Here is a 14,074-nt window from a genome sequence, read left to right as displayed (position 1 = left end):
AGGCATGAAATTTATACTTTGGCTGACATTTTAACACTTTAACTATCCCTGCCATAATGCTACGCAAATTGATTAACGCAAACTATGGTTTTATCCATCTCATCATTTACCTTCTTATCAAACTTGGTACCAGTCCCGGTTAAATATCAACCCCGGTCACTTACTACTAGGAAGTGCTTATTCTGTCTACCTGTAAATAGGGTACTACTCTAGAAGAGGTAGAACCTAATAGTAAAAAATTGGTTTATACAAAAAATAAAAATATGTGATAAATTTAGCAACAGTGATAATGATTATCATAAACAGGATTTAAATTTGAAGAGGAACAAGACAAGTACAATAACCAATTGATAAAACAAGGAGAAAATGTAGCATTTATGGTAAATGTAAAATGCAAAAAAAGCAAAATGGTAGACACTACTACAGATTACACAAATGTTTTAACTGAACAGAGTAATTGTGTTTACCAACAGATTAAAAATCTGAACAACCTTTTACTCACTGCAACACAATGTATCTTGCATCAATTGCAGCTCTCACTTAATCTATATTATACATACTTTATAATAATTATGTATTGATGTAATACCTTGAGGTAATAAATTTTTTCTTGCGTAGAATATATATTTTTAGTCAACCCCGATAAAAGATTCTAGTATAATGAAATGATTTAGTTAATTTTAAAGCAATTATTTGAATCAGTAGTTTTACTGATTTTATTTATTCAGACATGGTTTGTAAAAGTTAAAGGTATTAAATGAGTAGGGCATATGGTAAACATGTAAAAAAGCTGTAAAATATCTTATTGGTTTCAACACTTATATTGGTAGTTACAACACCATCAGCTTGCAAAACAACTATAGTGCAGTGCAGATAGAGTTGCAAAAAAATCCGTTTTTTTTTTATTGTGTTTTTTTTGCAAAAAAAAACATGTTTTTTTTGTGTTTTTTGTGTTTTTTATAGTTTTTTTTGTTTTTTTTAGATTAAAAAAAATTATTTACTTTTATTTAATTTCTATTTTTATTATAAATGTAATACAATATATAATAGTAACATGATATATGATAAATATATAGTACATCACTTGAAAAATTTATTTTTAATTAACAAAAGACTCTGTATTCTGGCTTTCTTGTTCATTAAGGTCTTCTATAGTAAAGTCAAATCCGTATTCTTTAGAGTCACTTGATACCTCTGACTCTAAACTCTGTGAAGTACCATTGTCCAGGAAAAATTCTTGGCTTTGACTTGTTGATGATTCTGCATTACATTTTAGATTTTTGAGTTGTAAATTATGTGATATAAATACTAATTTTGAAGCTCTGTCATTTGTTAATCTATTCCGTTTTTGATTGTGGATCCAAGATTGTCTACTAAATGATCTTTCGACTGCAGCACTTGTTGGTGGAAGTAATAAAATTTTACTTGCAATATTTGATAGTATTGGAGCACAAGAACAACATATTCCCTTCCACCAACTTACAGGGGATGAATGTTTTACTGAAGCCCATATAAAAGGTTTTGCAAAAAGTCCTTCGTTTGATCTATAATCAGCTATCTCACCCAAAATTTTGTCATCACATTCTTTAATAGAAGAAACCATTTTTCCTAATTTATGTAGCGTTTCAATGGCATCAATCTAAAGAAGATGTTTTAAATAAGGCATCTTAATTTATTTTAAAGATAATTTCAATTATAACTTAACTTTTTTTTCAATTAATTTAAATGAGGATTAAATTCTGAAAATACTCACCATTTCATCTCCAGAGATATGACATCCTTTATAACGTGGATCCACTAAATTTGCAGCAAGATGAATGTTTCGAATGTGAAATTTCCTTCTTTTGGCAATTATTTCCATCAAAGCATTTTCCTCGCTTTTTAGAATTGGACTGCAAAGGATATTGTCCTGAAAAGACTTTTCTAAATCTGAAAATGTTTTTGCAACAATGGAGAGACTTAATTTATCTCCTTCAACTGCTGCAATGGCTATGGCTATTGGTTTTAATAACTTGATAAACCCATCCACTTTATCCCAGAACACTTCTGACAACAATAGGTTTTGAATAGGCTTAGCAAGAGATTTTGCTTCATCGTCAATAGCTAATCCCCGTAGTGCTAATCTGTTGTTATGAAGACTTTCCATACAATGTATAATTGAAGCCCATCTGAAGAATATATTTATTTATAATTAAATATTTATTTGCCTAATGTTATTTCCATACTAAGTATTATGATTTATAATGTAATATAAATTTTTTTAAAATTTATAATAATACTTTTTATGTTTTATTTTTTATGTTTTTATGTTTAATTTTATTATAAAATTAATTTTTAATAAACCTAGTTGTTACTGGAAGCTTTAGTGATTGTTGAATGATTTGTCCTGATTTCTGCTGATGTTGTTTTAACAAAGCTGATAAAATTTGAGAGTTCTTTATCCCTTTTACCACCATTGTGCAATTTCTTTGGGAATCTGCTATTGATTTCAAGTTACTCACATCAGTAAAAATTAAATTTAAGGTATGTGCCAGGCATCCATAAGGATATATGTGAGGAAATTCAGTAACTATTAGTTGCCATGCTTTTTTCATATTGGCTGCATTATCAGTTCAAATACCAAGAACTTTCATAGGTCCATCATCGCATATTATTTTTTTAACTATATTTGCCATATATTCGCCAGTATGACTTTCTGCGCCTAAATAAAGAGTTATACGTTTGATAATTATAATAAACTATAAAAATTTAAATATTTTTGAAAAACTTTACAACTTTGGAGAATATAAAATAAAACTTGCTAGCTGACAATTCTGAAGACATGATAACTAAAATTAATCTAAAAAGACTACCTGTTTCTATGCTGGACCAAAATATAGGTTGAGGTACCGTTACAACAAAATTAATGATTCCTTCATTCCTGTAAATAGTAAAATCTATCTTTATTACTGATTTTTATTATTTATGAATTATACACATGAAGTTAGAATGCACCTAAATTATATATGTGTAGCTTACATTGTTACATAATTTTGTTATATAACGTTTAAAAGTATCTAGGTATTGGATACTCCTATACTAGTGCACAAATCAGAACGTAGATAAATAGTCCTACTATTTTAAATCATATTTTTCTTGCCTGATATTGCTCCACCCATTACACAAAATTGCTACACTTAAAGCAGTTCCCACAAGTTCTTTAACGGTAGTTGAGGTTTCATTATAAACCCTTTCAAGTAGGGAATTAGACAACATATCACGGTTAGGTAATTTAAATGCAGGTCTCAATTTTGCAAAGCTGTCTATCCATAGTTTATTTTCAAAAACTCTTAATGAGCACCCAGTACCAAAGACAGCGCGTGCTAAATCCATTTGCGATTCATCCTGTAAAAACATGAAATTTACAAAAATTACTTATGTACTAAATAAAGTTTGCTAAATATTTGAAAGTATTAAATATTCTAAATATAATTCTTACTATTTGTTCATTAGTCATTTTGTCCGAGAAAATGTAGGATGCAGTTTTATTTTTCTGAGGTGTGAATGGAACTCTTGTTGAAGAATGCAATCGTTTCAAGGGAGGCTTATCTGAATTGGTTTTATTTGGCTTACAGTCTCCAAACTTAGGGGTTGTAGACCTACTTTGGTTTCCACAACAGCTTGGGGTTCGAAAGAAGGACTCAATTGGAATTTGCAATATAGCAGATGATAAACATATTTTTCCTTTTTTTCCATACATTGAATAGGTAAGTTTTCAGGAATATCTTTTTCCATCATTAGTTCAGTTTGAACTTTCTTTTGTTTAAAAGCCATATCGTTCAAATATTTGTTTTTTATTTGACCTCCACATTTCATACATTTTGCAATGTGCTCGGTCATTCGAGTGCCATTTTTTGATAGCTTTAAGCTGCAAAATTTGCATATAACTTGTTGAATTTTAGAACCTCCAGATTCTAAAGGTGCCTCATTGAACAATGTAGCTACAAAACATTTCTTTCTGCCTGGCATTTTTTTTTTTAGATTTCTTTTTTTTTTAAATAAATATAAACAATATTTTTAAAATTGTTTAATATTAAGTTTTTTTCATTACTTATACAAACTTAGTTATTGTGTTATTTTTATTTACTTGAATACTTTTTGAATAAATAAAATTTTAGCTATCTAATTGCAATTTGAATAAACATTTGAAAAAAATGATTTAAATTTTCTAAACTCAAATGAATCCAAGATAAAAAAACTTATAAAAAACAAAATTAAATCTTCAAAATAAACCAAACTATTTCAATTTTAAATTCCAATAATTAAAACTAGTTAAAATTTCAATTTTAAACTCTGTTTAAAATTGAAATATATAAAATAAAGAAATAAACTATTAAAATTTTACAAAAGTAATAAACAAAAGTAAATAAAACATTAAAGTAAATTTTATATAACTGTTGGTTCATTTTTGTATTTTGCAATGCAGTGATATTTCATTCATTTTAATGAATGAAATAACACTGCTGAAATAACATTTTTATTTCATTCATTCAGTAGTGTTATACTTACAATTAATTAGTAGCTACTAGTTATAGCTTTTTTGAGATATATTAAAAAAATTACTTAATTTTTTTTTTAATATTTAATACTGTTTTTTTTTTAAATATGCATTTTATTTAATAGAAAACATTTATATTTTGAAGGTTTAATGCCTCTGAAACTGTTTCAAGTATTATTAATATCTTAAATTTAATAAATACTAAAAAAATAAAAAATAAAAAAAACTATAAAAAACAGTTTTTAAGAAGAAAAAAACCGTTTTTTTTTGGTTGCAACTCTATAAATTTGTAAGAAATATTACATAGGGTAAAATACATTACATTTAATAAAAAACATGTATATTTTGAAGGTTTACTGACACTGTAACTTTTTAAAGGATAATTGATATATAAAATTTAATGGACACCTAAAAAAAACAAAAAAAACCATTAAAAACATGTTTTTAGGACAGGCCTGTTTTTTTTGCAAAAAAAACGTGTTTTTTATAAAAAAAACGCGCATGTTTTTTTTGAGTTGCAACTCTAAGTGCAGAGATCAAAAGCAAAATCAAAAAAGCTACTGAATCACTTTATATCTACAACAATTCTGGATGTGTGTAGAGAAATAGCAATACTTTGATGAATATTAAGACAATATTTTCAAAAGTATTGAGTAACATGTTATGGTTTTAAAGCATATATAAGCAATATGATACTGTTAATAAATAGTTTTATTAACAGTACCATATTGTGCATGGATAGTGTCTATGTTAGTACTATTGGTGTAAATTGCCATGTCCAAATAAAGAGCTTTTTATTACAACTTTGGGTTAATTAGCAGGACTGAGGCAACTGCATAGCTTATTAGTAATGACTTTCTTAGGTAATCTTGAGTCAATTATAGGGCGCTATGCACTACCTATGATTGACTCAAGATTACCTTAATATTGCTAATGTTCACAAGAGCAAGCACAAGATTTAAATATTATTGAAGAATGCGCTCATAAAAAGTTTTCTATTTGTTATACAAAGTTCTTCTATTAAAAAATATTTTGAAGTAGTATCTACAACAAGACATTATATCAAGGAAGTAGCTCTTTATACTTCCCAAATTTTTGCATATGCTTTGCACTTTATTGCAATTTTTTTTAACAATATGTGGTTCTTACTGATTTAGTATTTGAACTGAATGCTGCAAATTTGTCAGTTATTTCTTCTTCAACTCTGTCATTTATTTTAAGATGATAGTTTATAAAAAACATCATATATACAAAAAATGAATTTGAAAAGTTTCTATTAGGAATATTTATTTTTATTATAAATGTTGGGTAAAATATTACAAACAAAAAATCAAATAAAGTTTAAATTGACATTTTTACAAAATTAAAAATATTCTTTTTAGTTACAAAATTAAAAATATTCTTTTTAATTTTCTTAAAGTAACTCACATTTCTAATCACATTTCATTTGCACATGTTTCTATTCAAATTGCATTTTCATGTGCACATATTATAAATATAAAACATAGTGCAAATAGTAAACATTCCTTTCTAGAAATTAGCTGTAACAACTTCCTGTAACCTTTTAATAACCTGTAACCTTTATATTTAACCTTTACCTATTTATATTTTACCTAACTAAATAAAAAGTTCAACATTAAATATATTTTTATATATATATTGCAACTGTAAATATTAAAATATTAACTTGAACTAAATTTACTTACTATTTAGAACAACTAAGCATTAAATAAAAAGCCCCTAAAATTATGCAATATTGTTTATTTGATTATTATTGTTGTTTATGTTGTTCATGTTGATTATTTTCGTCAATATCAAAATAGTCCTAGATTGGACTTTTAATTGCTTTGCTCATTGTTGATTTATTTCTAATTTAATTTTATCTCTAAGTTTAATTCTATGTTAGTAAAGAAAATTTTTTATTTCATTGCACACTCTTTAGTTCTACTCACAAAAGAGTAAAACTAAAGAGAAAGAAAAGTTCCTTGTAATTAAACTTTGAATGAATAAGAGTTGTATAGAATACTTTTTTTTGCATAACTCGCTCTTTTTTTAGATGAGAGAATTAAAAGTACAGCGATGTACAGTTCATCAAATATCTCAAATTAATACTGTCAGTTAATGAAAGTAATTGTTAATAAATACTTTTTTTCGCTGGGAGAACAAAAAATGTCATAACGTAAAAATGACCAGAGAAGTTAGAAAATAGTTTCCATTGTTTAAATGAAAATAAGTAAGATTCAGAATATATAATACTGTGCTCTCTTGCACAAAAACAAGAGACCTTATATATAACGTTCTATATAATGTAAAATACTTGTATGAAAATCATAAGATTAGTAAGTAAAGCTTTAATATTTGTTTTGATTTAAAAACAAAAGAAATAAAAGTAAGCTATATAAATCTAAAAATTATTAAGATATCTGTAAAAAATAAGTTGCTCCCATAAAATAAAAATAATCTATTATTTTTACTTTTTACAAATTTTTTTTTTGTGATGTCTGGAAAAGTAATACAAATAAATTTGTTTTGCTGTATGTTAAAAAAATACTACAATATACTTTTTAAATTTTAAGTGGTAGTGGTGAAGTGGTAAAGCACTAAAACTTTTATGAATTAAACATTATTTTTAATCAAAAAACTTGGTTCAAACCATTTTTTTTTTCAACAATATCTTTAATATGAACACAACATGTGTTGGGAGTTTGAGATTCCTTTAAAAAAAACAACTCATAAATTTGTGATTAATGAATCTGTTCTTTAAGTTCCACCAACTTTACTTTCTTGCATTTCAGTTCACTAAAAATACTCACTTTATCAGTTGCTCCAAGTCCTCCAAGTTTCTACTGATGGTCCTAATGTAAATGCTAAATTTACACTAGGACCATCAGAAGAAACTTGGAGGACTTTAGTAGGATCCAAAGAACTTAAACAATTATTATATTTACAAAAAACATCAACCGCTGATATTTTACCTAAAAACTCAGAACTCCAATAAGAAGTTTTTACTTTATTGTCTGTGTCATCCCAAAAACGAACATGCAGATTTATTTGACTTTTTTTAGAAATTTTGTTATAAGATTCATCAATTAAGGTGGTGTAATAAGGGACTTTGTTCTATTCGTTTAGCATTATCTCTTTAAGAAAAAGGGCGACACCATAACATAAAATATTATTGCACTTTAATTTTCCGCACATGAAATTTTCAGCAAAATGACTGTCTGGAAACATGGAACAGAACAGTTTACTTTTTGACTCTGAAGAACAGTATAAATATCTAGTGACCAAATTACCTCCACATTTAATGTTTGATCTTGTGACATCATATTAATCTAATTCGCTTGTTTTTGAGTTGTTATAGCTAATATAACAATCTGCTAAACAATAACAATATTATTTTATAGAACTAAAGGTTAAAGAAGCTGAAAAAAAAGAGGAGTTAAAGAGGAAATTTAATCACATTTTTAACTTTTTAAAGGATAATAAAGGATAATAGAGGTTTTAGATAAAAGAAGACTTTAAAGGATTTAAGAGGAGCTGTGGCCACCCTGAAATTCTTTTGTTTAAATAGATTTCTTTTTTTTTTTTAATTCCAAAAAACAACTTGCGTATTATTAGAAAATATATATAAATGAAAATGTTTAATCTTGATATCGCATTAAATTAAATTAAAATATTTAGAAAAATGATATAGCATTTTACATATTCTATGAGATTTCTTGATAAGGATTGTCCATAAATTACACAATGCTAAATTTATTTAAAAAACAGAAGTAGGAGATCTTAGGCTCTTTTATGCGGCAATTTTCATTAAACTTAATGTGCTGTTTTGACTTTTTATTTAACATTAAGCTAATTTATGGACAATCCCTTAAAATATTTTTAGTTAAGTTTATTATGTGTTAAAAACATATAAGATATAAATAAAACCATTTGTATGGCTAACTTTAGCAAGTTTTTTTTTATTTTTTTATTTTTTTTTTAATTCACCTCTCCAAGGCCAAGAAGCCATTACAGATGACGAGGCTACTTGTGGTTATAACCCTCTCCCAACTCTATAACTCCGACACACGAACCTTGATGAACAAGGCCGCTGCGCGAAGAAATAAGTTGAGCACGATACTACCAGGGACGTGGTGGGAATCGAACTCGGAACCTCTTGCTTATGAAGCGAGCGCTCTACTACTACACCACTACCACAAGTCTTTGAGTATATTAAGTAAATTTAATAGTTGATTAACTTAACTGTAGTAACTTAACTGGTTGTTTAGATTTAGGTTAAAAGTAAATTTACTGTGATGTATTTTATCCATTAAGTAAATCAAACTAAATATAACTTTAAAATCTTGTTGGGTTCCACACAGAGATTTATAGTAATTTAAATTTAAAAGTGTTTTATGTTGAATGAAAATCTCAGCACAAGAAAACAAATGATCATACTTCTATTTAAAACATAAATTTAGTGTGGCATACTTTATGACCCTTAATAAAAAACTCAGACAAAAACATTACTTTTAAGAATGGCAAAAAATATGCTAAATATAAAGAGAAAAAAAAAAAATTTGTGAAAATATTACTTTTTTAAGTTAAAACTGTATATATATAATATATATATATATATATATATATATATTTTAGGCCTTGTGATGAAGCGGGAGAGATAGCTATGCCCATGCAAAACAGGCCAGTAAATGGTCTTCTGGGCGCAACAAATAGTGCTCGTTATTTTTGTTACAAGAGAAAAAAATTGTCTAAAGAACTTGCAAGGGAGAAAACTTGATAGCGGAGATATCTTACAAGTGAGAAAAGTTGATTTTATAGAAAATACTTTTGGTAAAATTTTTTTTGCTGAAGTCAAAATATGTTTAACTAAGCACTAGAGTTTGCATATGTTAATTTAACATTAACAACGCATAAATTAAAATTAAAAATCTCAGTGCAAGAGAACTAAATATTTATTTCATCTGTTTGAAAGTTGAATTCAACATGACATTTTTTTTTAATTCTCCTTGAACTTTATTATTTTATCCCTTAATTAAAACTGAACCATTTGCTAACTCTCTCAGTTTTTTTGGGTTCATTTGACAAAAAAATAAAAGTCAATGTAATAAAATATCACAACTTGCAACACATCAATATAAATTCCAAACTTTGAATGCTTAAAAATTAAATATCAAGTGTAATATTTTATTTATAATAATTTATTAGACTAAAAGTTCGATTTTGCACAGGTTTGATCACATTCTAATTATTAATGACTATTATATTTCAAATTCAAAAACGTCAAATAAAATTCAAAATGCTCAAATATCAAATACTTTGTTAGGCACTTCAATATCTGAGAGCATAATATTGATAATCAATAAAACACAGTTAAAGAAAAAAAATCCGATCTTTTATGACGACAAAATAGTTAGAGGTGTATGTTCTTCCATCATTTAAATACAATAACTTTTTATTTGTTTATTGCAAAACGTAAAACCACAGTTAAGCTTCAACAGCACTAAAAACACTTTTTTGAGATTTTTATTTTTAGAGATAATTTGATTCAAAAATTAAGGTCATTTTATAAAATTAAAATTTTTAAAAGTATTTAGTATTTTTTTGATTTAATAACAAAATCAGTTATAGCTTGTATTGTATTACCCTAATAGTGTGAATAATTTTAAATGGTAAGCGTTGATCACACACAAAAAAAGCTTCCCACCAGAATGTTAACTTTTAAAAATGAAAAACTTTTATATTAATTTAGCACTTGTCAATTTTCAAAACACCATTCGCCAATTTTTAAGCCAGTAAGTTGATTTTTGAAAATAGTTTATTCTTTTGTAAAACCTTTTTTGCATTACCATCTAAAAATTATTTAAAAAAAGTACTGTTGCAGATTTATTATGTCAAAGGTGGCTTATTTTCAAAAAATTTCCAATTGCTACAGTTTTTATTATTATTATATTCTTATTAAATTATACGGTCTTGTTCATTTTTACTTTTGTAAAAGATAGAAACATTGATGCGATTCTAAAAAACGTTAAATGGCTAAAAATGTCCGAAGTCATCCAAAAAAAATCAAAAATTATGTGGTTTAAAAGTTGCATAAGTTTTTAAAAATTATTTTCTAAACATTAATAATTAGCTCCAACTTATTTTGTTTTGTTTTCATTTTAAATTTTTATAAAAAAATGTTGAAGTACCTACTTTTGTGTCAAATATAATTTAACAAACTAAATATTTTTATTGATATCTTCAAATTGGTCAAGCATATAACAGCCTGTTTATTAAAAAAGTTGAAGCTAAATGAAACTAAAAATTAGAACCACAACAGAAAAAATCAAAATATAAATCTCTTCAATTAATGGGATTGTTTATCGAAACTTTGGGAAGAGTGATCACAAACATTCATGACCTGGTTTTTACTGGTGTAACAATTGCATTTCTACAAATATACGTCAGTATATAAGTTATTTATATATTATATTTATATAAGCATATACATATATATATATATACATATATATATATATATATATATATATATATATATATACATATAAATTAATATATATACATATAAATTAATATATATACATATAAATTAATATATATACATATAAATTAATATATATACATATATATATATATATATATATATATATATATATATATATATATATATATATATATATATATATATATATATATATATATATATATATATATATAATTGCCAGTTCAGGTTATCCTGCCTTAACGAATATTACATCATGCAATTATGAATTTAAATATTAAATACCATATTTTAAAATTTCTCATATTAATACCATACTTTAAACTGCTTTAAGTTAATTAATTAATGCATTTCAATACATATAAGTTTTAACTATTATTATTTAATATTACTTTAAAAGTCATTATTTGTATATGCCTACAAATGATAAGTCTCAAGTAAAAACATTATTTGTATGCAAAAAAAAAAAAAAAAAGAAGTCTTCAACAAAATCAATTTAAAAAGTCATTTCTAATTTAAATTAAAATAGAATAGTTACAGTCAAGTGTACATACATCGACTGAGCATTTATGCTTGGTTGAACACTCTATTAATCACAAGAAATGTTTTTTAGATTTGAAACCAAAAATAAATAAACTTGGCGTCACAGTGTGACATAATTTGTGAACTACCACTAACTTCGCTTTAAACATGAGTAAAAACTATTAGAAAAAAAAGTTATACAAAAGTGCTATTTTTTATAAAATTAAAATAATTAAATCATTCTTTTTATGATATTAAACAATACTAATACTTAATAAATTTTTTTACTCAGTAATGTTCATGATAAAATGTAGCAATGTACAATACTTAAAAAATATATTTCAAAAAGTAAAAGTAGGGGAGAGTGGTGTACCTCGGAGGTATTATGAAACTTTTACAAATATTTAAAAAAATACAATACGTTCTGCAATAATATATTTTCATTAACTTTATGATTAGTAACTCTAGAATTTTTTATTAAACATCCCAACATATTTTTTCATCCCTTTTTTTATAGTTAAAAAACAGCTTACATTACAGCCAAGGTACACCGCCGGTGGTGTACCTTCAAGGTAAGTATTTTGTATCTTGGAGGTATTACTTTTTTAACAGATTAAGTACTCAACATGGTAGAAATTTGATATAAGGTTTACTTATAGGATAATTGGACTTCACATCAGAGATAATATTAATTTATCTAGTTAGATTTATATAAACTATATATTAATTGATACTTATGTTGAAATAATATATTATTATAAACTTAAACTAATTTATACTTAGAAGCATTAAAAACTTACAAAAGAAATAATGTTGATTAAGAAAAGAGTAATAACAAATATCTACATTAAAGTTTAGTAATAATAAGTATTTCACTTTGATTTAGCAATTATCTAATGCGGTAGTGGTGTAGTGGTAGAGCGCTCGCTTTATAAGCGAGAAGTTCCGAGTTCGATCCCCACCACGTCCCTGGTAGTACCGCGCTCAACTTGTTTCTCCGCGCAGCGGCCTTGTTCGTCAAGGTTCGTGTTTCGGAGTTATAGAGTTGAGAGAGGGTTATAACCACAATTAAGTAGCCTCCTTATCTGTAGTGGCCTTCTGGGCCTTGGGGAGGTGAAATAACAAAAAAAAAAAAAAAAAAAAAAATCTAAACTATATTCAGGTAATCAAAGTTAATGCCAAATGAGTTTTTCCAGCTGACGTGCTAAACCTCCTGTAATAAAGGGATGTGGCAACTAAAAGACCATGTCTAATTTGTCCAACTCATACACAGCTTTATAATCTCTTTGATAATTCAAGAAAATTATCAAAGAGAAAATAACAATTTGAAAAAAAATAATTGCAATTTAATAAAGAAATACACACATCATATTAACTAATGGAATTTTTAATAAACAAAAAAAATATCATAATAAACTATAACAATATATTACATTAAAAAAATACTTTGATAACAAATATTACTTATAATAGTATTTACAAAATCATGCAAGTTTGTACCTTGATGGTACCACAAAGGTACACAACATTACCTACCTCCAAGGTACACCGCCACCACAGTTTTTACAAAACCGCTACCATATGTTTATATGTTAGTAGTTAAGCAGTTTCAAGCATGCATAAATGCAGCTAAAAACATGTTTTACATTTTTTGATAATCAGTTTTAAAGCTAAGTTTATACCTACAGTTGTAGAAAAAAAAGAATGAACTCTAAAAAAATTAATTTTTTGGTCCCGGAAACATACTTTTATTTTTATTGCAACAACAAATGTGTTAAGCTGTGTTAAAATAACTTATTATGAGCCTTTAGAGGTACACCACTCACCACCCTCCCCTACACATTTAAAAAATACTTAAAGGGATCACCAAGTGCCAAGACAAGTTGTGTTCATATCATAGATAAACATTAGAAAATAAGTTAAAAGTTAACTAAACTTTCCAAAACAAATTATTGAATGAGATATTAACAAAAGCATTTGTTGTTTTGCCATTATACTTCTGGTTGAGAGCCTAATTTTAGGCTCTGCATAGTTTTTTCCGCTAAAAAACATCTGGTTTCAAAAATGAATGTTTTCGCGTTTTTTATTCAATATATTTAAATATTTGAGGCGCAATATTTTTTTATTCAATTATTTTTAAGCAATATTTTATTGTTCAAACATATTTTTTTGTTCATTTTTTTGCAAGAAACGTTTGCTGTAGCATGTTTTTGTTTTTTGCTCAACATATCATTAAGTGTCTGAGTTAAAATAAACTAACATAATAAAAATAATAATCAAGCGAAGCGAACTTAAAAATACACAAAAATTTTCTTAGGAAATAAGTAATCACTTTTTTTTGTACAACACTAAGTACAATATAATCCAACATAGTTAAATTTTGAAAGATTTAAAAATCTTTTTTTTTTTTAATAAATTCAGAAAACCATTTTAAAAATGATCTAATATATATTTTTAACTTAGGTTTATAATAATTTATGTTTCTAATTCAAGAAACCCTTTTTAAAATG

At 25.9% G+C, this 14,074-nt stretch overlaps 2 protein-coding genes across 3 annotated transcripts in view; both read right to left on the bottom strand.

The window, feature by feature from the left end:
* The window catches only part of LOC100207607 (inhibitor of nuclear factor kappa-B kinase subunit beta), a 93,774-nt gene that overhangs the window by 75,142 nt on the left and 4,558 nt on the right, over positions 1-14,074 (bottom strand). The gene's annotated exons all lie outside the window — the stretch shown is intronic.
* LOC136085054 (uncharacterized) lies at positions 920-2,693 on the bottom strand. Its single transcript, XM_065806406.1, has 3 exons — positions 2,344-2,693; positions 1,754-2,168; positions 920-1,639 (listed from the first exon to the last, which is right to left on the bottom strand). Exons 1-3 carry the CDS (start codon positions 2,592-2,594, stop codon positions 1,100-1,102), a joined length of 1,206 nt encoding a protein of 401 aa, XP_065662478.1. The 5' UTR covers positions 2,595-2,693; the 3' UTR covers positions 920-1,099.

The sequence above is a fragment of the Hydra vulgaris genome, chromosome 09 (assembly GCF_038396675.1).
Source record: "Hydra vulgaris chromosome 09, alternate assembly HydraT2T_AEP".
NCBI lineage: Eukaryota > Metazoa > Cnidaria > Hydrozoa > Anthoathecata > Hydridae > Hydra > Hydra vulgaris.
The sequence above is the reverse complement of the archived record's forward strand: the minus strand, read 5'-3'. Positions and strand labels throughout refer to the sequence as shown.

What these genes read in the sequence shown, in the direction of transcription:
- LOC136085054 (XM_065806406.1), bottom strand. Translation starts at nt 2,594, where the DNA reads ATGAAAAAAGCATGGCAACTAATAGTTACTGAATTTCCTCACATATAT. An exon ending in AAGCTTCCAGTAACAACTAG is followed by an intron (nt 2,169 to 2,343) that starts GTTTATTAAAAA and finishes TATATTCTTCAG; the next exon opens with ATGGGCTTCAATTATACATT. An exon ending in ATATCTCTGGAGATGAAATG is followed by an intron (nt 1,640 to 1,753) that starts GTGAGTATTTTC and finishes CATCTTCTTTAG; the next exon opens with ATTGATGCCATTGAAACGCT.